This window comes from Chroicocephalus ridibundus, chromosome Z, assembly GCF_963924245.1.
Source record: "Chroicocephalus ridibundus chromosome Z, bChrRid1.1, whole genome shotgun sequence".
NCBI lineage: Eukaryota > Metazoa > Chordata > Aves > Charadriiformes > Laridae > Chroicocephalus > Chroicocephalus ridibundus.
In genome coordinates, this window is record NC_086316.1 from 75,835,424 (window position 1) to 75,862,713 (window position 27,290).

The window sequence follows — 27,290 nt, forward strand, 5'->3', positions numbered from 1 at the left end:
GTGGGGGGATCCCTCGCCGGGCACAGCAACTCTCCATCATGGTCCCCTCGCTCTCCCGGTAGCTGCCGCTGCGGTGCGCAGCGGAGGGTGCTCTGTAGTGGGAAGGGAGGGGGGGACGCCTCTGGCGATTAATGAATTAATTAAAGCGGCGTCCCCGTCGAGCTGGGGGTGCTCGGGTTGCCGCTCCCGGAGCTCCCAGAGTGCCCGGCGGCTCCGGGCCGCCAGGGGGCGCTGTCGCCCCCCCGCCGCTCCCCGCGGGGCCGCTCTTGGGCGGCCGGCGCCGGGCGCGGCGCTTCCGGCGGGGGCGGCGGGGCCGCGGAGGCCGCAGGTGGGACCGGGGGCATCCGAGAGGGCCCGGGGGCATCCGAGAGGGCCCGGGGAGCGTCGGGAGGGGCCGGGAAGGTCCGAGAGGGGCTGGGGGTGGTGCGACGGGATGGGGTTGCTGAGGGGGCAGAAGGGTCGGGGGAGGGGGGGCGTGAGGAGGCCGCGGGGCGGCTGGGGGTGTGTGGGGGGGCCGGGGCGAGGGGCTGTGAGGGGAGCCGGGCAGGTGTGAGGGGTGTCGGGGCGCAGGGCAGGGGGGGGTGCTGGCCGGGGGGACACACATCTGTGCCAGGTGGAGCCGCCGGGGGTCTGAGCCTGCCTGTGCTTCCCCCTAGGATGCAGCGGTGGCCAGTGCTGCTCTTCCTGGCCTGGGTCTGCTTCCTCTTTTTTGCCGGTATCGGGCTCTTCATGAGCGGTTTCCTGCTCACCCGGATTGAGCTTGCCAGCAGCAGTTCCTGCTCAGACCCGCTCGTGCCACCAGCCTGGGAGAGGCAGAGCCTCCCGCCGGGCTCCTGTTGGGCACCCCAGCGCTTTTCCAAGGCCGTGCTTGTCATCATCGATGCCCTCCGGTTTGAGTTTGCCCGCTTTAACCCAGCCAAGGCCAGGCCGCTGCCCTACGAGAACAAGCTGAGTTTCCTGCACCACCTCACAACCTCCCAGCCCCGCCATGCCCGCCTCTACCGCTTCCGAGCTGATCCCCCCACAGCCACCATGCAGCGCATCAAGGGCCTCACCACTGGCTCACTGCCCACTTTCATCGATGTGGGCAGCAACTTTGCCACCTATGCGATCCAGGAGGACAACCTGCTGGCGCAGCTGGTGCAGAACGGTAGGTGGGCGAGGGCAGTGTCCCACTGGGACGGGGCATGTGGAAACGACTGGTTAGCTCTCACATGGGCCTTTTTTCTTCTCTTCCTGGGAAGGGAACTGCTTACAATACCTCTACTCTGTCAGCTAATTCTTTTGCCGTACTCAGATGATAGTTGTCTCAGGCAGAACTTTCATGAAAGCAGGGTGTCTCTACCTTGTACTGTGAATGAGAACTAGCTGGGACCATGGCTTCATCTTCCTCACCTTCAAAGATGAGAAGAAAGCAGGTGAAAGTGGCTGTGATGGTGACAGTCACAAGGTCACCACCAGGAACGGCCGTACAAAACCAAGGGCAGTCAGTCATGTCGTGTTTGTGTTCAGGTGAGACGCATGAGGAGGGAGGAGCCGGTGCCAGGCATGCTGTGGAGTTGCCACTCAGGCAGCAGCTGCCTGTGGCTGTTGGGCAGCAACCTCGTCACATTTTCTGTGTAGTTCGGTGCTGCTGGGGTGTGCTTAGTGCAGTTGTAACTGGCTTTTTAGGGTGGGATGATGGAGTAGGGAGAAGGCGACGGGATGCAGTCTTGTGTTAGCCAGAAAGATTTTCTTCAGGGCTCAGAGTGGCACAAATACCAGCGCATAGGATGCGGCAACATGATGGGGTTGTCTGCTCCCCCTGTGTGTAAGCAAGGTGGGCAAATGCAGTAAATCATCCAAGGTGAAAAATGATGGTAGAACCTGGGACAGAGCAGAAGCCTCGGAACTGTTCCCAGGCTGGAGAGGTTCTGTGGAAGCAGAGCGGGCTGACTGATGGCAGGCAGAGCAAGGGCAGTGGGAAGCATGGCTGTCTTCCCTTTTCTGCACGTGAAACGCCACCACTGTTGTGTTTAAAGCTGAAGCTGACGTTGCACGGCTTGTACTCAACCCCTGTCAGCAGCCATCTACCACCTTGTGTTTTACACAAGTGGGGTTGTGGTCCTTGGGTGAAGGTTTGTCAGCTTGGTGTTGCGCCTTGCAAAGTGCTGCCGTAGTGTGGGTGGGTACCTGCCTGCTCCCTGGCCTGCTCAGCCCACAGGTCTTTCTGCTGGGGTGACGTGTCAGAGGTCAATGATAAGTCGTGAGGTTGTGCAGGTAGATTTGAAGTGGGGGCCACTTTTAGGCTTAGAAACAGGGATGGTCACTGCCCATATTCAAACTCATTTGCAGCCACATGGTCATTTTAATTTTAAGTCGCTTTTGAGTATGGGTTGGAGACGAGCTGGTGCACCACATCCTGACCTGGATCTGCCCATGCTCTTTGCACTAGTGTGGGTAACAGCATGGCTGAGGTGGGCTCCCTGCTCTCATTAATTCCTTTTTTGCTGACTCAGGAAGGAGAGTGGTCTTCATGGGTGATGACACGTGGGAAGGACTCTTCCCGAAGAAGTTTTTCCGCTCGTATTTCTTCCCTTCTTTTAATGTGAAGGATCTTCACACCGTGGACAATGGGATCCTGCAGCATCTTTACCCAACTGGTAAGCAGCTCTTTCACCAAGGCCTGGATAACCTTTTACATTCTGTGGGGGTGCTACTGCAAGTTTAGGTAGGACTGAAGATTTTTTTCTCTTATGGAGTGGTGCTGGGCAGTCACACACTACTACCTGAGGATTACAGTGCTCTAGCTGGTTTTCTACAGATAAGCCAGCCTTTGGGGCCCATAAACTGTTTCTGTAAATACCTTTCCTCCATTTGGGAGAGAGTGCAGCTTGGTGGGACAATGTTAGACTTCTACGCCTGTCTTAGAAATACATTGCCAGGAGGGAACAGGAGGAGCAGCTTAACTTTGACGCTTGGCTGCCCGGGCAGGCGCACAGTGGTATGGGATATACACAACAGTGCAGCTACCCGCTGGGAGGCTGCGGCATAGCACTGCTCGCAGCAGAGCATTGGTGGCTCCTAGTGTTGGGAAGCAGGTGAAGTGTGAGATTGGTTTGTGAATTTTAGGTGATTTCAGACTCCTCCCTGAGATCCTGGGACCGAGGGGAATGCTATTTGCTTTATCTGATGGGAATCTAAGTGAATCAAGGGTGCGCTGTCCTTTCATGGGGAAGTCCTTGTGGGAGAGTTGCAGTTCATCGTTTAACTCCAAATATGTTCTTCATGTGTTGAGGCCCTGAAGCAGAAGGGAGAGGCTGGGGTAACTTTCAGCTAGGGACAGCATTGGTGTGCTGGGCCCACGTCATGGGTGGTATGCAGAGGGGCACGTTGATGAGTCTGACCTGAAGTATCTCCGTGGAAGGGCTGGAGTTCTGGGTTCTCATTTTCCTGACCATCCTCATTTTCTTTATCTCAGTTTGTGGCAGTTTGAGTTAAGGGTATTTCAAGGTGACATTGGGCTATTCCGCTCCTGAGGGATGGTGGACAAAACCCATGGATACTGGGGCGCTTGCTGGGCGTTGAACTCCCCGCAACATTGCACCCAGGCACCCACAGACCAGGAGCGTGCATTTGTTAAAACCTGCATTGATCTGCTTGAGAGCTGGGAGTGATGATGGCAAGAGGGAAAGAAACAGCAGCTTCCAGAGGCAACCTTCCTCCTTCCTCTGGCAGGAGGATCCAGGCGCAGAGCCCGTGCCTGGATCCCAGGCTAGTGTGTGATAAGACTGCTCTTGCTCTGCAGTGGACAGTGGTGATTGGGACATGCTGATTGCTCACTTCCTCGGCGTGGACCACTGTGGGCACAAACATGGACCTGACCATCCTGAAATGGCTAAGAAGCTCACCCAGATGAATGATATGCTCAGGTGATTAGTGTGGCGGTGGGGGGTTGTCCACTGACTTCTTCCTTTGGCCAGGATGGGGGGGTCTTTCCAGGGAATTTACAGAGGCAGAGGGCAACAGGGGACGGTTACGGTACCTGCTAACGTGAGAACTGCTTTGGCCAGCAGCAGCTGAAACCCCAGCCATGACGCAGTCTCGGTTGCGTAGACACATGTTCACAAGAGATTTGGTTTCACAGAATCATAGAATGGTTTAAGTTGGAAGGGCCTTAATGATCATCTAGTTCAAACGCCCTTGCCATGGACAAGGGCAACTTCCACTAGACCAGGCTGCTCAACGCTCCATCCAGCCTGGCCTTGAACACCTCCAGGGATGGGGCATCCACAACTTCTCTGGGCAACCTGGGCCAGTGTCTCACTACCCTCTGAGTAAAGAATTTCTTCCTAATATCTAATCTAAATCTACCCTCTTTCAGTTTAAAACCGTTACCCCTCGTCCTGCCACTGCCCTCCCCTGATATAGAGTCCCTCCCCATCTCTCCTGTAGACCCCCTTTAGGTACTGGAAGGGGCTGTAAGGTCTCCCTGGAGCCTTCTCTTCTCCAGACTGAACAACACCAACTCTCTCAGCCTGTCCTCATAGCAGAGGTGCTCCAGCCCTTGGATCAACTTCGTGGCCCTCCTCTGGGCTTGCTCCAACAGGTCCATGTCCTTCTTATGTTGGGAGCCGCAAGAGCTGGACACAGCACTGCAGGTGGGGTCTCACCAGAGCAGAGCAGAGGGGCAGAATCACCTCCCTCGTCCTGCTGGCCGCGCTGCTTTTGATGCAGCCCAGGATGCGGTTGGGTTTCTGGGCTGTGAGTGCACATTGCTGGGTCATGCTGAGCTTCCCATCCACCAACACCCCCAAGTCCTTCTCCTCAAGGCTGCTCTCAAGCCATTCTCTGCCCAGCCTGTATTTGTGCCTGGGATTGGCCCAAGGTAAGGTTGTCTTCAGGTCTTGGAGCAGTGGTTCTCAACCAAACTGTCAGGTGATGATGCAGCTGGAGTACAGCTGAGCCTCACTTTCTCTATCTTTAAAATGGAGATTGTCACCCTGAGGTTTAGCTAATGTTTAAGAAGCACTTGGAGAACTCTGGCTAGGGAATGTTGCATTTAGTGCACAGGCCCATGAGTTGCACCTTTGTGTCAGGGGGTAGAATGGGATCCAGAAATCCTGATCGCGCAGACCTGCCTCAGCCCAAAATGCTGTGGCTTTTGACTCGTAGGACTGCTTTAATTTTTGCTGCTGGAAGGAGCAACTTGCCCTGCTGCATCTGAGAGTGCAGTGTATATCGTGTTGTATTTACTGTATCCTTCAGGGACGAATCCCCTCTTTTTTTCCTTAAAAGTAGGAGATTGCTCACACAACGTGATGCAATAGACGAGTACCAACTAGGAGCAGCCTGAAATGTGTTCCTGTTGAGAACATTCCTTCTGAATTGTGTTTTATCAAGATCCCTGAAGGCACTTGTCGTGATCTGGAATCAGCCATCGTTCACCGGGGACCTGAGCAAGATCAGTCCACACTGTCTCGGGGCTCTGAATTTTCAGTTTGGTTTTAAAGCATCCGTTGCCTTGGTCCCTGGCTCAGTTGTTACAGCTCTGTATTAGCACTTAAGTTTTGCTCAGATGCTTTTGTGGGCTTCAACCTGTGGTGCAGGCAGGCTTGGTGGGGATATGTCCTCTCCCACCTGAGCTGTTTGGGCCCCTGCCCAGGTAGGGTTTGACCTTTCTTATCCCGGTGACAGGTCCTTGGTGGATCACCTGGGGAATGACACTCTTCTTCTGGTGGCTGGGGACCATGGCATGACAGAGACCGGGGACCATGGTGGTGACAGTGAGAAGGAAGTGAATGCAGCGCTGTTTGTGTACAGCAAAACACCCCTCTTTGGCACTGGCCCTCCAGAGGTGAGAAGAAGCTGGTCCTTAGTTGTCGCTGTCTTAGGTGGTGTCCATGCTGAAAACTGCATCCTGGGGTTACAGAAAGTAATGGTTCGATTGGGATTTTTTAGATTGAGAGGGGTGAGGAGTCTGTCACCTTTCCCGAGAGAAGAGTGGAAAGGCTGACACAGGATGCAGGTGACTGAAGTGTGTGGGACCCATGTTGAAGCCCCTCCAGGTGTGAAGGGGTTTTGAGTGGGGCTGGGTGAGCTGTTAGACAGCCAGGGCCAGACCCAAGGACCTGCAGCTCCTGGCAGGCATCCTTCCCTCCGCAGGGTGCTTAGGGAGAGCTGAGCTGTGCTTCTGCCTTCCCCTGTGTTTTCCCACTCCTGGCTTCCCCAGATTCCCCTCTGAATAGGGATGTCTTCCCCACCATCCTCTAGCCCGAGTGAAAAGACGTGTTGCTGTGTTCTATCTGAATTTCTGATTCCTCCCCTGTCTCTCCAGGAGCCTGAGGCCGTTCCCCAGGTGAACCTGGTGCCCACCGTGGCCCTGCTGCTGGGTGTGCCCATCCCCTACAGTAACATCGGCGAGGTGATGGCTGAGCTGTTCTCTGGGGATGGCGACGCTGTGTCTGCAGCCTTGCAACAGCTCTCGGTCTATCACATCAATGCCAAGCAGGTATGGCCTGTGGTAGGCCTCCCCATTGAACTAGAGAGAAGGAGAAAGAGATTTTTAAGCAGAAAATTCTTCTGTTTGGTGGAGGTGGGGCGGTGACATGGTGGTGTCTTCATGGGGAACTTATTTTGAAGACTCCTTGCAGTGTTTGCTCCAGTAAAAGGCAGCACTGTTTTCTCAAAAGAGAAGTGGGAGATTCCTCTTTGGTGCTTGGTGGTGAGTGCTGTGGTGTGGAAAATAATAGCTGGGAAGGTGGCATTCACTTCAGGATAAGGGTTGGTCCCAGGCGTTCAGAGGTGGATTTGGTAACTGGGGAGGCTGGTTCCTCAAGACGACTAGGGGTAAGTCTCCTTAACAGAGGTTCAAGTGTACAAATGGATGTTTTGATGGTGCTTCGGTTTTGAAGGAGAAAATGTTAGCTAAAAAGCTAGAAGTAAATGGTAGAAGGAGAACCATAGTGAAGGGGTAAATAAAAGAAACACCGTGTAACATGTGACAGTAAAGTGGGATAGAGAAGGAACAGTTTACACCAAGCACAACAAAATACAGAACCCCAAGAGCTGAATGTCAAAATTTCAATGAGAGCGATTATACCAGGTATAAAAGAAGCGCAGGCAATGGAGCAGCCCATATACCAGGGTAAGCCAAAGCCTCTTTGGAGGACATGAGGGCCCTCTGTTGCGGCTCTGGGCATGCTACAGAAGCAGATTTGCTGCATGCATCGCAAGTTGTGTGTCTCAGCTTAGTGCCAGCCTGCCTCTGAGGGACCCCTGGATTGCTAGGAACACAAGAATAACTCCTCCAGCCCCCACGCAGCTCCTCGGTATGCCAGTTGTACAGCAGTGGTGCAAGTCAGTGAGGAGCTGGAGAGGATGTGATCAGTGATGGGAAGACAGAAATATTCAGCCTCTCTGCTCTGTATTTATAGAGCACCAGAGTGCTTTGTCATTTGAAGATGATAGTGTACGTTACTGTCCATTAGGCACTGAGGATATCGATCATCATCTGTTAGGGATTAGCGTTATTCAGTCCTGCCTGTTTAAATATTTGCACTCATTTGTCTGAGGAGGTGTCTGGCTGAGATCATGTTGGTTTTGAAGAAGGTTTTGCATACCAGGGAGGTCGTGCTGGCCTGCGAGAGAGCTGGTGCCTATATTTGCCATTCATGGGCAGGAACAGGCTGATTCTGCCAGTGCTCTGAGGCAGCTGGAAGGCATGCTAAGGTATTGGTGTTTTTTGGGGCTTGAGCAGATCTATGCTGCTGAGCAGCTGGATGTTTGTACGGCTGTTCTGCACTGGTAATGCCCTTATGAAACTCTTTTTATGACTTTGGCATCATAGCTGCCTCTGTTCCTGTCTTCCTAAGCTCTCCTTAGCCTATGGTACAGTGGGTTAACGTGCCTGGATTGAAGAAGAGGGAACGGTTTGATGTGATCCACTATAAGCTCTTTAATTTGATGTCTGTCCTCAGACAAGCAATGTCAATTTAACGTCAGGTGCAGATTAATAGCTAGTAATGACTCAAAGTTCTGGGGGAAGTTTACCTTATTGTTACCAAAGGCCCTGCATAAAAGCCCTTAGTGATGCCCAACACTACCAGAGGTGCACCTGCAGGTGAAGAACTCAGAGGAGTCACTGTGGCTGTCGGGATAGGTATGTCACTTGAGAGGGATGTCGCTTTGGCAGAGGGATTGTGTTTCCTGCCAGTCACATCCTGCATTTGGGTGACCAGCCCTGGCTGATGTAGCTGGTCTGTCTGGCAGGGGTTGGCAGACTGGGGCTGTTTCCATTTTGAAGGGACTGTGTGAGGCAGTGAACCCCATTCCCAGTGGTCCCAGTGCTGCTGTCTGACCCTGTGTCCCCTCTCCCATAGGTGGACCGCTTCCTGCACTCATACTCGCTGGTGGCTCAGGACCTGCCAGCAGAGCAGCTCCAGCGCCTGCAGGAGCTCTTCTCCAGCGCCGTGGAGGAGCACACTCAGCTCTTGTCCCAGGTGCAGGGAGCGACGCTGTTGCCTCCAGAGCTGGAGTCCAGACTGGGAAGCCTCATCGGTCGCTTCCAGCTCTACCTGCGGGAGGCACGGGCTGTGTGCACCCAGTCCTGGGCCCGGTTCCATCCCCTGCGTATGGTGGGGGGCTGCATCCTCATTGCTGCTTCCTGCTTGCTCTGCTATGTGGCCTCAGAGCTGGCCGCAGCGTCGGACTCTTTCTATCGCAGCTGCCTCCTGTATCCTCTGCTTTGGGGCCTTATGGTGGCTGTTCTGCTCGGGCTGGCCCGTGTGTTCACCCAGGAGGGGCTGGATCTCCTTCTGGTGTCATCATGGGCAGCTGCAGCTTCTCAGCTGGGTTTTTTCTGGCACTGGTGGGGCCGGCATCCCAAGCGAACCCGTTTGGTGGGCAGTCAGCCACCCTTGGCCAGCGTTAGTCTGAGGCAGAGGCTGCGAGCGTGGCTGGGGCTGGCCTTCCCCATGAGCATTCTGCTCTTCCGCTGTGGAGCTATGTTCTCTGATAGCTTTGTGGTGGCTGAGGCCCGGGTGGCCCCGTTCCTGCTGGCCTCACTGGTGTTGTTGCTAGTAGGGAAGCTCCACTGGGACGGTCGCCTGACTGTGCCAGAAGGCCCCAAGCAGCAGCTCCTTGGCTTTTCTTCTTACAGAAGAGAGATCTGGTACCTGCTGTGCCTTGTGGCCATGCTCCTCATCTGCGTGCGCCTCTCCGGTTTCTTCCACCAGTGCCGTGAAGAAATCCCTCAGTGCCGGCCCTCTCTTTTCCTGTCCCCCCTTGCCAGCCTGAGAAACACACGGGCCAAGAACCTCTTCTACCTCCTTTGTGTGGCTTTGCTGGCTGGGCTGGTCTACGCAGTACGGAGCTGGCTGCGACACTACGGCAACCTGAACAGCTCAGACCCCCTTGTGCTCTTTGTGCGCTGGGGTTTCCCACTGGTGGTCCTCTGCATTGCCTGCTACTGGGCCGTTGCCTCCAGTGCTGACGACTCTCTCGGCAAGCTGCAGGAGCTGGTGCAGGTGGCAGTTGTTGCCTTTCCATGGGCTGTATACGGACTAGCATCCATGGGGCTGCTGCTCCTTCTATGCAACCCCATGACAGTGTTCGCAAAGGACACACGGGAGTCGGCAGGATCCATCGTCACTCCCTACCTGGGGGTTCCCAGCTCTGAAGTTGACTTCCTCCACGTCATCCCTCAGATCTACAAGAGGATGCAGGAGTCTCAGAAGAGCCGCCTGGAGCGGGGCAGCTGCAAGGCCACCGTTGCAGCGTACGGGCTGGGCAGTGTGTACTCAGCAGCCCTGGTCATAGCACTCACCCTGCTGGGCTTCCTCTTGATGCTTCTGCACAGTGAGCGGCTGAGTCTCGCCTTTGTTCTCCTCTTCCTGGAGGCCTTCGTGCTGCTGCACATCCACATGCGTGCCAGAGGCCTTGCTGGAGATGCTGGTGAGTCTGGGCTCAGTAGAGCATCCTCTGGATATGCAGCCTGGGCCATATCTGCAGCAACCTTGTCTTATTTCCAGTGGGAGAAGCAGGGCCCAGTCCCTGGTCTTGGGGAATGGTGGTGCACTGATCCTCAGGGAATCCTCCTAGGTTTTTTAGAGCTGCTTAAATCCTCTAGTAGGAGAGAGATGTGTGCAGCAGTGTTCTAACATTGGGTGAGGAGGAGCTCCTTGTGTTAGGGAAGGGGGCTCTACACTCATTCTTTCTTCCCATGGTGTGAGGAGCCACCAAACCCCACTGCTGCTGACAAAGTCCAGTAGCAGGACAGGCAGCAGAGGGAATCTGTAGTGGGAGCCTGACTGGTTTCTGTGTCTCAAAAGAAAGAGAGTGGAGAGGGAACCTGGAAGAAAAGTCAATAGGCTTTTTTTTTGACCATGGATCTGTCTTATTCCTCAATGATGATCTCTCTCTCTCTCTTTCTTTAATTTTTTTGTCTCTCAGAGCCTTTTTCGGTGCCCTGGTACGCAGTCATCTCCTGGCTCCTTGCTGCTTCCCAGTTCTTCTATTCCACAGGCCACCAGCCCATCTTCCCGGCCATCCACTGGAATGCAGCCTTTGTGGGCTTCCACCTTGACCACAGCACGAACCTCCTGCCTGCTGTCCTAGTGGGCGCCAACACCTTTGCCTCCCATATCCTCTTTGCAGGTAAATCAGTTTCTTCCTGGGCTGTTGAGCCTGAGCAGACATGACTCACTGCTTTGCCTTGTCCGGAGGCCTGCAGGCTGAGCACGAGGCGATGAAGGCTCCAGCACCAGCTGAACAGCAGCGTCCTCACTGTCCCCTTCTGGGGCCCCAGAGCTGCCCGTGGCCTGCAGCCTCCATGCAGTTGTGCCTGACCAGCAAACTGGAGCTGGGGTATACGCTTCCTGCACGTCCAGGGCATGATGGCAGAGCCTAGACTGCTCCTCACCTCCTGGGCTCCAGTAACTTCATGTGCCTTTATCCTTGAGGTAGTCGGCTGCCCTCTGCTCCTGCTTTGGCCCTTTGTGTGTGAGATGCCCAGCTCGCAGAAGAGGAAGCCCAAGAAGGAGCCCCGGGAGGACCTGCAGGAGGTGGAGGAGCACATGATGGAGATGAGGCTGCGGGAGTCCCCGGAGAAGTTCTCTGCTGCTCTGCTGCAGCTGGGGCTGAAGTACCTCTTTGTCCTTGGGACACAGGTACGGGCAGAGGCTGGGGGAAGGCTGTCTAAGAGGAAACTGGTGTCCTCTGAGAACCTTGGTGCACTCTGATGAGAGAAAGGGGTCAGCCAGGGCACAGACAGGCCCAGCGGTGATATATCTGGTTGCTGGTGAAAGAGGAGCTGCACAGGTCCTCTTCTTGGTCCATTTGCTCTGTGCTTGGGAAGGGCTCCAGCACGGAAGGCACAGTACGGATTAGGCTGCTTTTCATACCCATCTGCCCAGAATGGGAATGTCTGTTCAGAAGCTGCAGGGGTCTAATCCTGCTCCCGCTCTTCCTGACCATGCCTTTCTATTTTGCACCATCTCTGGTTTTCATCTGGTCCTGTGCTGTGGTGGTGTAGGAGCTAAACACCAGAAATCTAATCCCATAAAAGAAGTGAATAGTTTTCTGGGGTTTAGCCCTTGAAATCATTCTCCTGTGTGGTCAGACCAGAGACAGTGCAACGGAGGGGACAGGCCCTGCATCAGGAGAGTGGAGTTGCCCCTCTCAGTGAAGTATTAGGTCAGGGTAGCCACAGTGTGAGCCCTCCCTTGTGCTCTCCCAGCCTGGCCCCAGGAGGGCCCACCTGTACCCCAAGCTGCTTGTGTTTCCTGACTTGAGGGCATGATGGAAGGGAATCCTCTTTGGCATGCTTATTTCTGGTGAGTGCTGTACCAGCTCTCAGGTGTATGCAGTTTAGTAGAACTGTAGAATCATAGAATGGTTTAGGCTGGAAGGCACCTTAAAGATCATCTAGTTCCAGCCCCCTGCCATGGGCAGGGACACCTCCCAGTAGGCCAGGTTGCTCAAAGCCCCATCTAACCTCATCTTGAACACCTCCAGAGATGGGGCATCCACAGCTTCTCTGGGCAACCTGTTCCAGTGTCTCACCACCCTCACAGTAAAGAATTTCTTCCTGATGTCTAATCTAAATCTATCCTTTTCCAGTTTGAAGCCTTTACCCCTCCTCTAGTACCACCTTCAGATGTGAACCTAGTGCCCAGGAGGTCTCTCCAGAATCATTTGTAACTTGTTTTTCCTGATCTCCCCCACAGCTTCTGGCCTGTGTTTGTGCAGCTATGATCCTCAGGAGGCACCTCATGGTCTGGAAGGTCTTTGCCCCAAAGTAAGTCCCAGGAGTTGCTCTGATGCTGGGTTAGGGCTCATATCCCTGACATCTTGACTGGAGTTCATGGACAGTAATATTAGAAGAGACTCTGTGATTGGTCTTCTGACATCTTACCTAGCAGAGGCTGTAGGACTGTCCTTAACTAATTTGTGCTCCAAATTCAGAAGCTAGATTTGAGCTAGAGCCTAGAAATTTCTCCTTATCTTGATTTTCGAAGGACACACAGAGCCCACCTGGAAGCTAAGAATATCCAGGGCAGAGCCAAAGGTGGGGATACCAGACCAGAAATGGTAAACCCAGAAGTTCTAAACTAAGCAAACCTTTGGGCTAGTAGGAGTGTGGGGTGGCCTTGGCCTCTGAGGCATTCAAAATCCCACCTGGGTGTTGTCCTGAACAGCCTCTGAACAGTGGCATGCTTGGCTTCCAGGTTGCAGGCAGCAGCTGCTGGGGTGTGAATATAATTCAGGTTTTAGGATCTGGGGTGCTGCCAGCCTCTCACTGTCAGGAAAGTCAGTGTGCTGGGAGTGGGGCAGCAGCCTGTCTTTGCAGGCACGCTGACTGGGATATCCTGACTGCGTCTGTTGTGCCTGCAGGTTTCTCTTTGAGTCGCTGGGCTTCGTGGTGAGCAGCATCTGCCTCCTGCTGGGGATCTCCCTGGTGATGCGTGTGGACTGTGCTGTCAGCACCTGGTTCAGCCACCTTCAGCTCAGGTAGCGTTGGAGATGTGGGGAACCTGACCTGCTCGCTGGCTGAGGCTGTGGTTGTCTCCTTGCCTCCCTGGGGCCAGGAGGGATACACGAGCCACCAGCAACGAGTGCCTGCCGACAGCAGTCAGGGATTATCCCCAGCTCCCTGCCTCAGCACTGCACGAAAGGACCGGAGCCAACTGTTCCCCACTCACTGCAGTGGTGTTTCTCAGCAGTGGAGGTCAGAGCTCTTGCTGGGCTTCTGTCGGTGGCAGGAGAACTCTGCTGCAGGAGCCCAAGACTCAAGAGTCCTGAAGTACTCCTCTGGAGAAACACCAACTGGGGATCTTGCTGCTACTTTCCTGACAACTGTCCCCACTATGCAGCTGGTCAGCTTCAGTGGCCAGCGAGGTGTCCCCTTGCCCGTGCAGAGACAGTGACTAACGGGAAAGGGCCTGCTGAGGAGGGGAGGGAAGGGAGGAGAGAGGAGAGGGAAGGTCTTGCAGCCACGACTTGTCTTTGTGCTCAGTTTTCAACGCTGGAATCAAAGTGCACGTGGTTACACATGCAGATGGTTCCTGGGGTCTCAGTGGCAGCTGCTCCTCTGTAAAGTCAGTTGGCTGCTGTGTAGTGAGGCCCCTCCTGCCCTACACTCACTCCCGTTTTCCTGGTCCTCCTCACCCCTACGAAGGGCCCCCCTGCAAAGGGGAGCAGGCTGGGCTGCCTCGTCCAGCCTGAAACAGGCTTAGTTTGTTGGGGGGATGGTAGTAGGGAGAACTGTGTCCATGACCAAGAAACTCTCCACTCGTGGTCTAATCCTGTCAGTGTCCCCGTAGGCTGGGCTGTAGCAGCTGAAGATCTCAGTCTCTTCCTGAGAAGGTCCTGCTGCATGCCAGCTGTTAATTGTGAACAGTTAAGATGCAGCAGGATGTAGTGACAGAGCACTGGTGCATCCCCATACTGCGTTTGGTCAGGAGGAATGGGGAGTCTGGACTAGCTATCCCAACTGCAGGAGTGGCCTTGGTGTCAGCTCTGGTGCCTAGTAGCAGCTGCTTGAATGCCCTGAGCAGGCGACAACTCTTCTGGGAGGTGGCTTAACCCACTGGTATCTGTGTATGCGCCTGAGGGTTATGCCACTTTGAAGGGACCCCAGAAACTGCGGCCGATGGCATCTGCGATCCCACATTTGGTGCCTATCTCCCTCTTGACCTTGGTGTTCTCTGTGGGAGTTTGTGCCACAAATGAGCTACCCCAAACCCCCTTTGATTGCTCACAGTCAGGAGACATTGTATTTCTTAATGGGCAGAGGTAGAGGACAGCACCCATGGTGCCTGGCCACATCCCAGCTAAATTCCCCCTGCTGTTTCAGTGGGAGCTGGGGATTCCTTACTGCCCTGAACCACTGTGTGGCATTACTTGGTGCTATGAAACCTTTTCTCTCTTTGCCCTCTGGAAAGAGATGAGGGCTGCTTGCCTGGGATTCTTGCTTTGATTTTTGTTCTGGTCCCATTTGTTTGTTTAACTCATGCACCATAATTGCCTCTGTTTGAGTTCCTCACTGCAGACAGCTAGCATAACTCCAGGCTCATTCTCTCCCCTGTCCTGGGGAAAGTGTCTAATCACTTCTCTTATCATTTCAGTTTTTGCTGTTATGCCCAAGTGCCCATCCAAGGTGGAAGATGGCTCTTGAGAGCAGGTTTAGTTTTCTGTTTTACCCCTGCAAAATGCTTGCTCAGGTGTTAGGGTGCAATTCTAGGGCGGCTTAAACTGCTCTAATTTTGCGTTTCCGTTGCCTGGCCACCTCCTGACGTGCTGGCTGTGCTCTCCCGCCTCAGCCTCACATCTCCTCTGCCCTGTGGGCCTGTCCTGCTTAATTTCACCTGACACAACCAGATTTGTAGCTGGTGTGACTCCCTGGGCTGCTTGCCACCCGGTTGCAGGCACACCAGTGCTAGTGCAAGGCTGAGGGGTAGCGGCATCCAGAAGCGGAAGCTGGAGGGGGCAGGAATGCATCAGCCCGCAATTAGATGGCCTTAAGCAGTCCCACCCTTAAAAACGGATTATTTGCTGTATACTGTGACTTCTTGGTGGCCAGATGGTTCTCGGTGCTGAGGGAGCCATACTGATGGGTGAGCATCGCTGTGGAGAGGAGGACAGGAGTGGAGATAGCAGCTACCCACTGAATTTCCATTTAACGTGAGGTTAATCTAGGTAACACATGTTGCTAAACCAACTAGGTTTTGTTGTACCCTCATCAGGATCTTACTACCTGACTCTGTTTGTGCTGGCAGACAGAAATCCTTATGGTTGCTAATGCTGTAGAACTGGCCTCTGACGTCCCTGCAGCTGCCACCCAGGCCCTAGTTCCATGGCTACCGTCGTGCTGCTGAGCCTTCTCGTGCCCATTGTTCGTGGTTAGAGCACTCAGATGGTGCATGGGCATCCTCTCCTCATCCCTCCGTATCACCCCTCTGCCTTCTTGCTGGGGCTGTAGGCTCACGGCCCCTGGAGGCTGGGGCATGAAACCACGCACACTTGTCTCACCGGGGACTAGACAAAACTTGCAGTAACAAAGCTGCAGGTACGTTCTTGTCACTGCAGAGATGCCAAGGAGTGCTGGCTGCTCAGTCAAGGCAGACTGGCTACTACTACACCAAAGAATTCAGATTCAAGAAGACGAGTTTTTCAAGGGCTGGAGATGCTCTTGCTTTCTTTCACTGACTTTTTTTAGTCTTTGACAGCCTTCCCCAGCTGCCCTCAAGCTAATGTTTGGCTGCCATTCTCCTGAGTGTGCTGGGGATAACAGAGTTAATGTTGTCCGAGGCCTGGTGGTCTTGGAAGCGTGCTGCTGATGCTAGAGCAGACGTGGCTGTGTCTGCTGATTTAAAACCCCAAGGAGTGTCCAGAGGAAGGTTCCTGCTGGTCCAAACTAAGGCTTTTTGGGAAACTTGGTGTCCTGGGGAGCCAGCTCTGCCCTGTGTCCCCCCGCTGAGGTTGTCACTGGAGCCTGCTGGATTCTCTCCTGGAGCAGTTATTCCAAGTGGTTTGTTTCTGGTCCCCGTGTCTCTTGGCTGAGCGTGAGAGTGGACGTGTCATCCTTGGTGTGCTCCATCCTGCGCTCCACAAAGCTGCTGCTCATTGGGCTTTTGGAAGCGTTGTGCGTGCGCTCCTTGGCAGGGCTCCTGCCCAGCACCCTGTCCCTCTGGGCGCAGGGCAGCTCCTCTGGGAAACTTCCCTGGCCCAGGGTGGCAGTGGGATGGCATGTCCCGTGGTTCTGGTGCAGGGCAGGGGTGGAATTGTGTCTAGTGACCAAAAGCCACCACCACTGTGAAGGGTTGTGGCTGTTGGGAGCATCTCCAGGCCCGATCCCTGGGGCTGCGTGGCTGTCCCAAGGGGTGACACTTCTGCGGGGAGGCCAGGGCTCCATCTGCCTCCCTTCCCACCCCCATTCCTCCATCCCATCTCCTTCTGTTCTTCCCCCAACACTTCACGCTGAGGGAGGCAGGGTCACGTTCTCGGTGCGCCTGTTTCCCCTTCCCCTGGGGAAGCAGCAGGGCTGGGGAGCGCTGCCCTCGCCCCTGAGCTCCGACCTGACTCGCCGCGTGGCTTGGAGCAAGACTGTTGTTTTGTTGTTTGGTTTTTTTTTTTGTTATTAACCTTTCTGTGCCTCAGTACCCCATTCGGGATAAAAAAAAAGGGGATGGACCCAGTTCTGGAAAGCAATACGGGAGCTCTGCGTGCAGCGCGGTGCTACGCTTTCCTGGGTATCGCTACATATCTGGCTGTTAACGCTTTCATTCCCATTCAGCAGCCACACCAGGAAGGTGGAAGTGATGCTTGAGTAGGAAGTAGAGCCTTTTTTTCTTTCAAAAAAAACCCAAAACAGGCAAGTTGGCAACACTCATTCACCCGACAGCTTCGCCTCTGGACTGCCGCGGTCCTTGGGGCCGGTGCCCTGCCTCCAGCCCGCTTTTGCAGCGCTGGGTGACCCCCTACCCGCTGTACCTGGCGTGTGGGTAGGGGTTGCTTCGTTAATTAAATGACTTAATTAATTAATCGGTGGTGGGGGAGATTTGCCGTCCGAGGGTGTGGCGCGGGGCTCCGGGCGGATGTGGAACTGATGTCTGCAAATAAATAAAGCCATGCGGTGGAAGGCGGGCAGTGGTCGTCTCTTCCTTCGCAACCCCCGTGCGGGCCGCGGGCAGACGGGACCTCCCGGGCCCGGGCCGCCCCCCCATCCCGCGTTCCCCAGGCGGCTTCGCGAGGCGCTGAGGTTTGGGTCCTTTCGGCCACTGCCGTTTTGGCGGGAAGGCGTTCGCCCCGCCCCTTCTCACCACGGTTGGCTGTTGCCGTGGAGACCGCTGGTACTTAGCAGCCCGGCCCGCCAATTGTGGCGGCGGCGCGACGGGCGCTGGCCAATCAGCGGGAAGGCGGGAGAAGAGGAGAGCGGCGCTGGCGGGCGGGCGGCCATGAAGCGGCGGCGCGGGTCGCCCCCGGAGCCGGGCAGCCTGCGGGCCTGGGCTGCCGAGAGCCGGGCCCTGGTCTACCGCTGGCGGGTGCGACGCGTCTCCTCTCCCCTTCCTTCCCGTTCCCTGAGCCCTGGGGCTGCCTTGCCCGGGGCCGCGCTGCCTCCAGTGCCGGTTGCCATGGGAACACCGCCGGCTGGGGCTAGGCCGCAGCCTGCCCGCTGGCCGTAGGGCGGGCCGGTCCCGTCGCCGGGCCGGCGGGTGAGTGTCTCCCTTGCAGGCAGCGCGGTTCTCGGGGCCCGGCGGAGCGGCGGCGCGGGAGGTGCGGCAACAGAGAGGGGCCTTCGGGGAGCTGCTCGTGAAGATACGGGGTGAGTGGTGGCCGGGTCGGCTGGGGTCGGCCTGCCCTGTGCCTAGATTTTACCCTCCTTCCTGAAGCTTGTGGGCGCGGAAGCACCGGTTCCCGCGGACTCCTGTTAACCGGACTGCATCTCCGGTACCCCCGTGCTGGAAACAAACTTCTGAAGGGAGAGCAAGTGAAACGAGATGAACTGGGCCTGCAAAGGGATTAACGCCCAGCCGCAACCTCTATTTAATCTTCTTGCTGGGCAGAGCTTTGGTGTTTCTGGAAAAAATGGGGCAAACTTTGTCCTGGGAAGCTGGGGAAGGGGGTCCCTGCCACGACTGTTGTATACAGGAAGCCTGATGCGAGAGAGAGACACATCGTGGGAAACCAGTGCAAAAGGGTGGATGTGTATTGGAAGAGGGTAGGCTACTGATACTCTTTCGGGAGAGCCGAAAGGTCTCAGTCCTGGAGGACTGCAGCATCTCGATAGCTGGGGAATGCATGTCTAAAGCAGTGTCGGTACTTGATGTCTCTCTAGGTGCTGCAGTTCCCAAGCTGTTAAATATCACCACAACAACAACAACAAAAAAATACTTTCCAGAACGCTTCTACTGTCACAAAACCAGGTGGTGACATCTTAGCATGGATGGTTGTTGTGTTTTTCCTAACCAGCTCAATTTCTTGTTGGGTTGTCTGTGATCACAGGGCTGCCAGCTGCCCTCCCTGCCCTGCCTTTGGAGCTTACTGTCCTCTACAACTCCTTGCTTTTTACTATGGGAGCATCTGATTCTGCCATCAAAGAAGCAGCAGAAGGAATATGCCAGGGCCTCCTCAGGGGTAAGGAGATCGTTTTCTGTACCGGGGCTCCTTGGGGTGAGGAGATTGTTCTCTGCTTTGGAGATGTGTGGTGAGTGGCTGGAGATGGGGGCTGTGAGTAGGGAAGCCTGGCTCTGCTGGGAAGGGCAGGAGGTGGGCCATGGCTTGCGGCTAGAGACAGTGTGCAGCTGCCTGCCTGCTGCTGCCTGCAGGGATGGGCCAGAGGTTTTAAGGGAAATGAGAGTTTTCAAGGTGTAAGGTGCCAAGTCTCTAGTGAAGTTTTAGTGACGGTAGAAAATGAGTGTTTTCTTTAATTATGGTGTGCTGGCTTCAAAGAAAACTCACTAAAATAGGCTGCAGGTTAGAAGGGGCTCTGCACTGTTGGCACGTGCTTGTCCTGGGGCATGCGACCTCAGGAGACCTCAGCAGAGCTGGAGTCATAGTTCTGAACTGTGTGTTGTCTTCTGAGCATGCCGCTGTTAACTCCACTGTCCAAGAGCTTTGTTTGCATGTCCAGCCATCCCTGTAACCCCGTTCCTACCCTCACTACGAGAAGCACAAGCTTGCTTGAGGCTCTCCTTCTTGGGAGGGTGTCTGTTACAGGGCACCAACTTGTTGTCTCATGGCTGGAGTGGTTTTTTTTGTTTATTTGTTTTTGGTTTGGTTTTTTTCAGTTCTGGAGGCTTGTGGGGCATGTGGGCAGGATCTTAGCACTGAGGAGCTGTGGCAGAAGGTGCTGCAGGAGGTAACTGTGGAGGATCTGCAGGCACCTTTGCACCGACTGGGGGCCCTGCAAGCAGCGTGGTGGCTGGCAGACAGCCGTCTGGGAAGTACTGCTGGCCTCTTCAGGCTCCTGAGCAAAGCTGAGGTAACTGGGCATGGGCGGATGCAGGCGGTTACCTGCACCAGAGTATCTGTGGAAATACAAATACCTGTGGGTTTGCTAAAGGAGGCAGAGCTGGCATAAATACTGTGTTTGTCATAAAGCCCACTCTGAAAAATGTTGCTGTGGCATTTGAAGACCTGAACCCATCAGTGCTGCCCAGTCAGCATGAGTAATCCTCTCCCTGGCGTCCCAGCATAGCATAATGGCCCTGAGTGCATTAATAATGACTTCCAGAATATCTCCTCCCTGTCAAGGCCCTGGACCTCACGGTGCGAGACAGGAGACTTGGGCAGGCTGCAGGGGGGCTGTAGGTGGACTTGCAGCCTCTGTAAGGAGCAAGCTGCGAGCAGTGGGATGCAGAGGAGTCTTTCCTGCTGATTGTGAGGCTGCTGAGGGGTCACACCTTGTTGAATGCCCTCTGACAGCATTTAGGTCTGCTTTGTCAGGAGCCCCTTGACCTCACTCTGAGATGGGGAGGTGCTGCCCTGAGCCAGGCAGGAATCACTGCAGTGAGAGAGTTGTAGCTGAAGTGATGGGGTGGTAGGACATTGCTCCCCAGCATGGAGAACACTGTCAAAGGGTTTGGTGGGACCTCTGTTTCCTCGTACTCTGGGATCGGTGTTTCCTGCTTCGATTTATCATTCCCTGCTCTCTCCTCTGTGTATTCACAGGACTCAGGAAGAGCTCGCTGCAGCGAGGGGGAGAATGAACTCCTCTCCCTGCTGAAGGCATGGCAAGTACCTGCTGAGGAGGCCTCCCTGCCCCTTGTACAAAGTGCCAAGGACTTGAAAGAGATCCTGTGCACTGCAGCAGCCTTCCTGCAAGGTTTGTATGGAGGAGGTAGTCATGCCAGCACAGCCTCCCACTGCTGTCCTGTCCCAGGACCCTCTCTCCCAGCCCTTATCCTGGTTGCTCTTCCCAAGCAAACCTGCCCTTGGGGTTTTCTGGGCTGCTTGTTTGGAAGAGGGCCTGGGCTGAGCCTCTGGGTCTCAACTTTGCCATTCGGTGTTCAAAGAGCCTCTCTACTTTTTCCCCAGCTAAGCCTTTCTCTCCACTGTAACAGGGTTCCTCTGCCTGTCTGTGGCTTTAGGTAGGTGTCTGAGCCCCGCAGTGATCTTGTATAAAGCAGAAGGCTGACAGGGTACTTATGAGGATTTTCCTTTCTTCTCTCTGTCTTCTGGCACCTGCCTTGTTGCAAGCACATTGTTCCTGTCAGATTATGGTGCTGCAGGAGCCACACAAAGCTGTTGTGCAGCTTTTTAGCCTGGTGTCATAGCAGGTGATTGATCTCATGTGACTGCTGCATTCTGTCCTGCTTGTGGTTTTTCCTCGCTCACCGTCTTGACAATCCCCAGCAGCTCCAGGGGCAGGAGCTGTGCTCAGGCTGACGTGGGGACTTCCTACAAGGAGGGAGGGCAGGAGCTCCACAGACCTCTCAAAAGCCTGTAGGGTGGCAATATCACTTCCATGGGGGAGGTGGCAGATGTGAATGTGATGTAGGCACCTGAAATGGGCCTCAGGGCTTGAAATAAGGATTGAAAGAAAGGCAAATACTATATTTGCAATAAATAATAATGAATTAATATCCCAAAGCGTCATGCTGGAAAGTTTTTCTGAGATTCTGTGTGTGCTTCCCCATCTGTGCCACGGTTGCTGTGGATGAATGCGTAGGTGGGCCTGCCCAGCACCTACCTCCTCCCTTGTTCTGGGCCAAGGCAGGCACCTTGGTATCTGGGCTTGGAAGCTGCTATTATTTCTGCTAGATGTTTCCATCAATTGGCTTGTTCTCTTGCAACACCATCAAACAAAAGATGACAGCTTGGCACCATCCTGCTGTGCATTGCTGGGTGCGGAGTGTAGTAGTCAGGTCCCAGTGGCGCTGGGAAGAAAAGGCTTGTTTTGGAACCAGGGGAGGAGAGCTGCAGAGCTGAGATGCTGGATCTGTCCTAGGGATGCAGGAGCTGGAGGCTGGGAACTTCCCCACCGCTCTCTCACTCCTTCAGGAGGCTGCGGGAGGATTCTGCTCCAAGATGGTCCTGTCCCAGATCTACACCTGCCTCGGTTGCTGTGCTCAGCGAATGGTAATGTCCGTGCCTCTTCCCTGTCAGTGGGGAGAGGCAAAACGCAGCTGAGAGCGGGGCAGGGAGGTTCAGGGTGATGTCCACGCTGCCTCTGTGTGGCCTAGGCTGCTGTGGCAAGGCGAGGTCTTGAGCCCTTGAGGTTGATGTTTCGTCCCAGCCTCCTTGGGCAGCTGCAAAATCCAGGCAGGGATTTTTGTCTGAGTGCAAAGGGTTGCTGCAGAGAGAAGCTCAAAAACCAGCCTGAGGAAGCCTGCCTTTGGCTAAAGTGCTGCCCTTGCGTAGTGGGGATTGCTGGGGAAGTGGAGCAGGGGTCTGGATCCCACCGAACAGTAAAGATGTCAGCAAGATGTCCTTGCAACATGCACCTTTTCCCATCTAACTAGGGCAAGCCTCAGACAGCCCTTCAGCACCTGAAACGGGCCCTCCAGGTGGACTTCCAGTGCCTTCCTGCCCTGTCCCACGTGGCAGCAGTGTACCACCAGCTGGGGAAGACTGATGCGGAGCTGCAGGCCCTGGCTCTGCTGTATGAGGTGTGTCTGCTTCCTGTAGTTCTGGGTTGATTTTTGCCCAGCAGAGCCTGTGCAGAGCTTCAAGCAGACTTCTGCCCTCTGGGGGGCTCTTTGACCCTGGCGGAGTCCCCAGAGTGGACCAGGGATCCAGTCAAGGTGCTGCCTTCAGCAGTGGCCAGGAAGGACCCCAGTGAGGTCCAAAATTCTTGCTCAGCACCTAGCTGTTGGATGTAGCAGGACCTTTGGGTCCCAGTTCATGTTCTTGGTGGCTTGGGAGGTTACACTCCGGTGTCAGAAACTATCAGTCTCTTAATAAAGTATGTAATAAAGATTGTGGCTGTGGTGAGGTGTGCATTAGTCGTAGCAACCTTGGTCTGCCTGGGAGGAGCAGATCACAGCAGTAGACACAGAGTTAGCTCTTCAGTTGTTTGAAATCCCTAAGATACAAACACACCTGTGGAGAGGGATCTCTCTCATTACAAACGGCCTAAGATCTGGTCTAACTAGGTCTGCAGCTGCAATGGGAGATGGTGTTCCAGGCAGCTCACAGCACCTGGAACTGAAAACCTGAGGTGATATGGGTGATCTTGCACACTTTCTGATGCCACGTGGAGATCAGAAGTCTGCCTGTCCCCGTGTGATCCTGGTTGCTCTTCCTGGAAGCAGCTGTGCTCTACTGAGACAGTGTAGCTGTGCATATGAAGTGCAGTGCTTCTGCTCGTTGGGGTGCATCTCCAGATGCCAGAAGTGGCAAGTGAGCAGCTGCTCAGGACTTGACTAGCGTTGTGTTGACCATACTTTCTATTCCTATTTCACAGGCTCTACAAAAAACCCCTCCAGCAGCTGCTTCCTCTAGTCCACATTTCCTAATCCGAACAGAGCTCCTTGTCCACACACCAATACTAGCTTCTCTCCTTCGCCACCACCACCCCTCTGAAGTGAAGTACCTGCTGGCACAGCGGTGTCTCCAGGACGGGAGGTAACAGCACCTCTGGTCTGCTTGCAACATGCTGCTTGTTTGGGCTCTGCATTTTCCTCTATGCTCCTGGAAATTGTTCAGTTCAGTATGGCTGTTGCAGGTCTGCTCAAGTCATGGGTATCATGACCAGAGCAAATGCAGTGCAGGGAGAGCCTGTGGGCTAGTGATCCAGGTTCCACCTGGCTGTTGGCACTTCTTGGAGTCCCCCTGCTCCTTCCACCACATGTTCTGTCCGCATTGCAGGGTGGCTGATGCAGTAGAACATTACCTGGATTTTCTGGCTCTGCTTCAGGAGGGGCCGCAGCAGCAGGTAGGTGTTGTGGTGAAGACGTCCCTTGGTGGCTTGGTAGATGAGGTTTGGATCCCCATTGCAAGGCCTGGGCCTAGGTGTCACCCCTGGACTCCAGGTTTCAGTGTCTACTTAGATGTGAAGGAAACAAGGAGGGGGGTTGGCACCCCTGACCTGTGTCATGTCTGCCTTCGGATTCACACCAGAGACACTTGGCATTGCTGTTCAGAGAAACAGCTTCCCCTTCCCTGTGGGGAGCAGCTGTCGGCCTGATTTTGGATGTCCTTTACCTCAAAAGTAGGGATTTGCAACCTAGACTCTGCTGAGCTGTTAGTGCTCCACAGCTTCTGCACCCTCCAACAGGCGTCGATGTTTGTGGGAGCGGGTCTGAGCTTTGCTGGGCAGCAGCTCCGGGTTCCCAGCAAGCATGGGGTCATTCTGCTTGGCTGGGTGCTCTGCAGTTCTGCATCAGTTTTGGGCCCCTCGCTACAAGAGGGACATTGAGGTGTTGGAGCGTGTCCAGAGAAGGGCTACAAAGCTGGTGAGGGGCCTGGAGGACAAACCTTACGAAGAACGACTGAGGGAGCTGGGGTTGTTTAGCCTGGAAAAGAGGAGGCTGAGGGGAGACCTTATCACCCTCTACAACTACCTGAAAGGAGGTTGTAGAGAGATGGGGGCTGACCTCTTCTCCCTGGTGACAAGTGATAGGACAAGGGGAAACGGGTTCAAGTTACGTCAGGGGAGGTTTAGATTAGATATTAGGAGACATTTTTTCACTGAAAGGGTTATTAAACACTGGAATAGGCTGCCCAGGGAGGTGGTGGATTCACCATCTCTGGAGGTGTTTAAAAAAAGGGTAGATGGGGCACTGAGGGACATGGTTTAGAAGTGGCTCTTGTCAGGGTAGGCTAAAGGTTGGACTCGATGATCTTAAAGGTCCCTTCCAACCTCAACAATTCTATGATTCTATGATTCTATCATGCGCTGCCACCGCTCTTGCTCCCCAGGTGCCCCTAGATGGTGACTCACCTCTGCCCAGGATCCCTGAAGTGTTCCTGGAAGCAGCATCTGCCTTGGAGCAGGCTGGGGGGCACCACGATGCTATAACGCTGTGCGAGGAGGTCATCAGCCGGACAACTGACCTGATCCCACGGATGTTACGAGTGGAGGAGAGGCTGCAGCAGCCGGAATGCCCACTGCCAGGGACAGGGCTGTCCCAGCAGAAGGAGAGTCTGTGCTGCCTTGCCTGGAGAGCAGCTGGATACCTGCACCAAGGCTGGGCATGGGCCACGCTGGGTGAGAGCAAGGAGGCCATAATGCAGTTCAGCAGGTGCCTTGGTGATCTCTTGCGAGTCCAGATCTATGGTACTGCAGGTAGGACGCTGCACAGCGCTGGGCCGGGTCGGGATCTGTGTGCTTGGCAGTGCCGGGACAGGAACAAGATGCTGGGCCCAGCATCACCTCTGGCACCGCTTGTCCCAGCGTGCTGAGCTCTGCGCCATGCCAGAGCCTCTGAAGGGACAGGCTGGTTTGGTTGGAGCTGGGTTTGGCCTCAGCTCTGTCTCCTTGCCCGCTGTCTAGGTGACAGTGAAATGGGTTGTGAGCCAGGAAGCTTCTCAAATCCAGATTACAGGGAAGAGATTTGTACCGGTTGTGCAGATGGGCCAGGCTGCTGCTGAGGTCACTGCTCACCACAGCTATGTAACGTAGCAAGCTCTTGGTGTTCTTCATTGTCATCCTCTGCCGCCTCCCAGCCTCTCCCAGCCTGGCGGAGAGGTTGAGCTCTGCCACTGGGGGTTTGGGGAGCTAGAAGATGAGCAGCCCAAGTAAATGTTTGGCCTGTCCTGACTGCTAACCTAACTGAGCCTGCCGGCAGGAGGGAGGGATGTCTGGAGGATGCTGTCTTCAGGTCCATGTGTCTTTCCGTGCCAGAGAATCTCCTGCCAGAAGTGGAGGTGCTCCAGAAGATCAGGTTGCTCTCCCTCATTGGGAGAGGTACGCAGTTCCTGGAGCTGGGGAAGCACACGGAGGCCTTGTTGGATTTCCAGCACAGCTTGCAGATCTCGCCAGGTAAAAGGCTCATTTTGGTGAGGAACAGAGGATTTCCGTAAGTTTGTCCTGTGCTGCTTTGCTGCAAGGTCTTTGCTGCTTAGACCACGCTTATTTGGATGTCAAGGACTACAGCAGGGCTACTAGCAATATTATGTACTTGAGATGCTTCTCTGTGGCGTGGTCAGCTCGCTGCCCTGGAGAAGCAGACCAAAACTGTTGTCAGAGGAGTCTGTCAGAACCCTGCCCTGAGACACCTTGGAAGTTTCTCTTCTTCCTGCCCAGATAGCAGCCTGCTACAGACAGCTCTCTCACAGAGAGGGCCTGCTTTCCCGGAACAGAGCATCTGGGGTCTTGCTTTGTCCTAGGAAGTGGCGTGTCCCTGTCTGGCAGTCCAGACATGGGGGAGAGGAGCGGCGAGCCGTACATGTCCTGAGCCAGCCAAGGCATGGCCAGTGCTGCTCCTGGGGATGACCTTCCCTGTCCAGCGTAAGGTTGTGAGCTTGGCCAGCATCTGCCAGACCTGCTGGTCCCAGCCCTGATGGCGGCTCCCTCCCTCCCTTCGGCAGGGGGTGCAGACCTGCCTGCAGGGAAAACCCCAACCCAAACAGAGGCGTGTCTGGCTGTGCCGCAGGGATGATGCCATCCGCCTTGGCTGCCAGCCCCAGGCTTAATTAGAGCCTGTGGCACAGCCGGGATGGTCTCCTCCCCATTACACCACCTCTCCCCACCTGGTTCCTGAGCTTCTTTTGCAACACCCCGCAGCCAGTGCTGGGGACCTGGAGCTGAACCCCTCAACCTCCCTTGTCCTGCAGGTGACCCAGCTGCCACTCCCTACCTGGTGCAGGCTCTGTGGAAGCTGGACCGAAAGCAGGAGGCAGCAGCCCTATGGCAGAAGTTCTCCCAGACCCCCCCCGGGGAGGAGGGGCAGGGAAGGTGCGCAGGGGGAGAGGGGTGGGATCTCGGTGGGGGCAGGTCAGTCTGGTTCCACCCTGCCTGCGCTCCGCGTGGGTCTGAGGAGCTTCGTCCCCCGCCACGGGATGTGGCTCTGTGAGGCTCCCCAGGAGACACGGAGCCGAAACGGGGGAGAGCCAAAACAGCCCACGGGGAGGAAAATTCCTGGTTGAACCATGGAATTCCCCTCTCCCCCAGGCCTGTCCCTCTCTACCTGGCGTCCTGTGTGCAGCGGGCAGCCTTCCCAGGCCACGAAGCCCTTGCCAGGAGCATTCGGGATTACCTCGGGACCCCAAACGGGGACTCCGCCAGCTGACCCGCCCCCATCCCCGCAGTTCCTCCTGGGTGAAGCCGTATTCCCGAAGGATTGGCGCAGACCACATCCCCTTTTTCGAATAAAAACCTCCTTTTAACGTTTTTCTGTGCCCTTTTTCCAGAGCGAGACTTTGAAGTCCCGGCCGCGGAGCTGCTCTCAGCCCCGAGGATGTGCTCTGTGTCCGTGGGGGACCCCTTGACACCCCCTGATCCTTCCCCCCTGCCCCGCGGCCGTGACTACGCGTGGGACCCTGCCGGCTGGGCCCCGCCCCGCCCCGCCCCCCGAGCTCCCGCCTCCCGCAGCTTCTGATTGGCTGGAGCTCTGGCTCCCCTTTCCTGCAGCGCTAGCCAATCGCCAGGCGAGGTTAACCCGGATGGCCGGCGGGGCGGGGCTTCACGCCCGGATTTTCCCATTGGTAGGTTTTTGCCCCTGTTGCCCGGTAGAAGAGCCGCGGCAGGAGCGGCGCCGCGATTGGCTGGCGGGTGTCGCGCTTGGCTCATGACGATTGGGCAGGGCGAAGCAGAGGGGCGGGGCGGAGAAGGCAGAGCGCTCGTTCTTTTTTTTTCCCCCTTCGTCCCCTCTCACCGTTTCCTCCTCTCCCATTGGCTGAGACGCTGGCGCGGCGGAATTTCC

General features: G+C 55.4%; 2 protein-coding genes across 4 annotated transcripts; both read left to right on the forward strand.

The window, feature by feature from the left end:
* The first annotated feature begins 275 nt into the window (after nucleotides 1-275).
* PIGO (phosphatidylinositol glycan anchor biosynthesis class O) lies at nucleotides 276-18,615 on the forward strand. 3 transcript variants are annotated; one of them, XM_063320751.1, is made up of 13 exons: nucleotides 276-328; nucleotides 657-1,150; nucleotides 2,499-2,642; nucleotides 3,788-3,911; nucleotides 5,677-5,836; nucleotides 6,317-6,490; nucleotides 8,361-9,933; nucleotides 10,432-10,635; nucleotides 10,945-11,147; nucleotides 12,207-12,277; nucleotides 12,874-12,990; nucleotides 17,713-17,803; nucleotides 18,484-18,615. In XM_063320751.1, the coding sequence occupies exons 2-12, from the start codon at nucleotides 658-660 to the stop codon at nucleotides 17,792-17,794; spliced, it is 3,345 nt and encodes a 1,114-aa protein (XP_063176821.1). In that variant the 5' UTR covers nucleotides 276-328; nucleotide 657; the 3' UTR covers nucleotides 17,795-17,803; nucleotides 18,484-18,615. The 3 variants fall into 3 exon arrangements, 2 of the variants coding, with proteins under 2 accessions (XP_063176821.1, XP_063176823.1); XM_063320753.1 differs by having other exon boundaries at nucleotides 305-402; XR_010069138.1 differs by lacking the exons at nucleotides 12,207-12,277; nucleotides 12,874-12,990; nucleotides 17,713-17,803; nucleotides 18,484-18,615 and having other exon boundaries at nucleotides 10,432-10,845; nucleotides 10,945-11,049.
* Nucleotides 18,490-27,204, forward strand: FANCG (FA complementation group G). The gene is made up of 11 exons (XM_063320755.1): nucleotides 18,490-18,615; nucleotides 19,269-19,462; nucleotides 20,152-20,305; nucleotides 21,431-21,561; nucleotides 21,945-22,091; nucleotides 22,889-23,049; nucleotides 23,293-23,359; nucleotides 24,346-24,712; nucleotides 25,271-25,408; nucleotides 26,203-26,323; nucleotides 26,540-27,204. Exons 1-11 carry the CDS (start codon nucleotides 18,552-18,554, stop codon nucleotides 26,655-26,657), a joined length of 1,662 nt encoding a protein of 553 aa, XP_063176825.1. The 5' UTR covers nucleotides 18,490-18,551; the 3' UTR covers nucleotides 26,658-27,204.
* Nucleotides 27,205-27,290: the final 86 nt, after the last annotated feature.

Coding starts and splice junctions, on each gene's coding strand:
- PIGO (XM_063320751.1), top strand. CDS start 658: ATGCAGCGGTGGCCAGTGCTGCTCTTCCTGGCCTGGGTCTGCTTCCTC. Junction 2,643..3,787: donor GCAGCATCTTTACCCAACTG/GTAAGCAGCTCT, acceptor CTTGCTCTGCAG/TGGACAGTGGTGATTGGGAC. Junction 6,491..8,360: donor ATCACATCAATGCCAAGCAG/GTATGGCCTGTG, acceptor CCTCTCCCATAG/GTGGACCGCTTCCTGCACTC.
- FANCG (XM_063320755.1), top strand. CDS start 18,552: ATGGGAGCATCTGATTCTGCCATCAAAGAAGCAGCAGAAGGAATATGC. Junction 23,360..24,345: donor AGGAGGGGCCGCAGCAGCAG/GTAGGTGTTGTG, acceptor CTTGCTCCCCAG/GTGCCCCTAGATGGTGACTC. Junction 25,409..26,202: donor CAGCTTGCAGATCTCGCCAG/GTAAAAGGCTCA, acceptor CTTGTCCTGCAG/GTGACCCAGCTGCCACTCCC.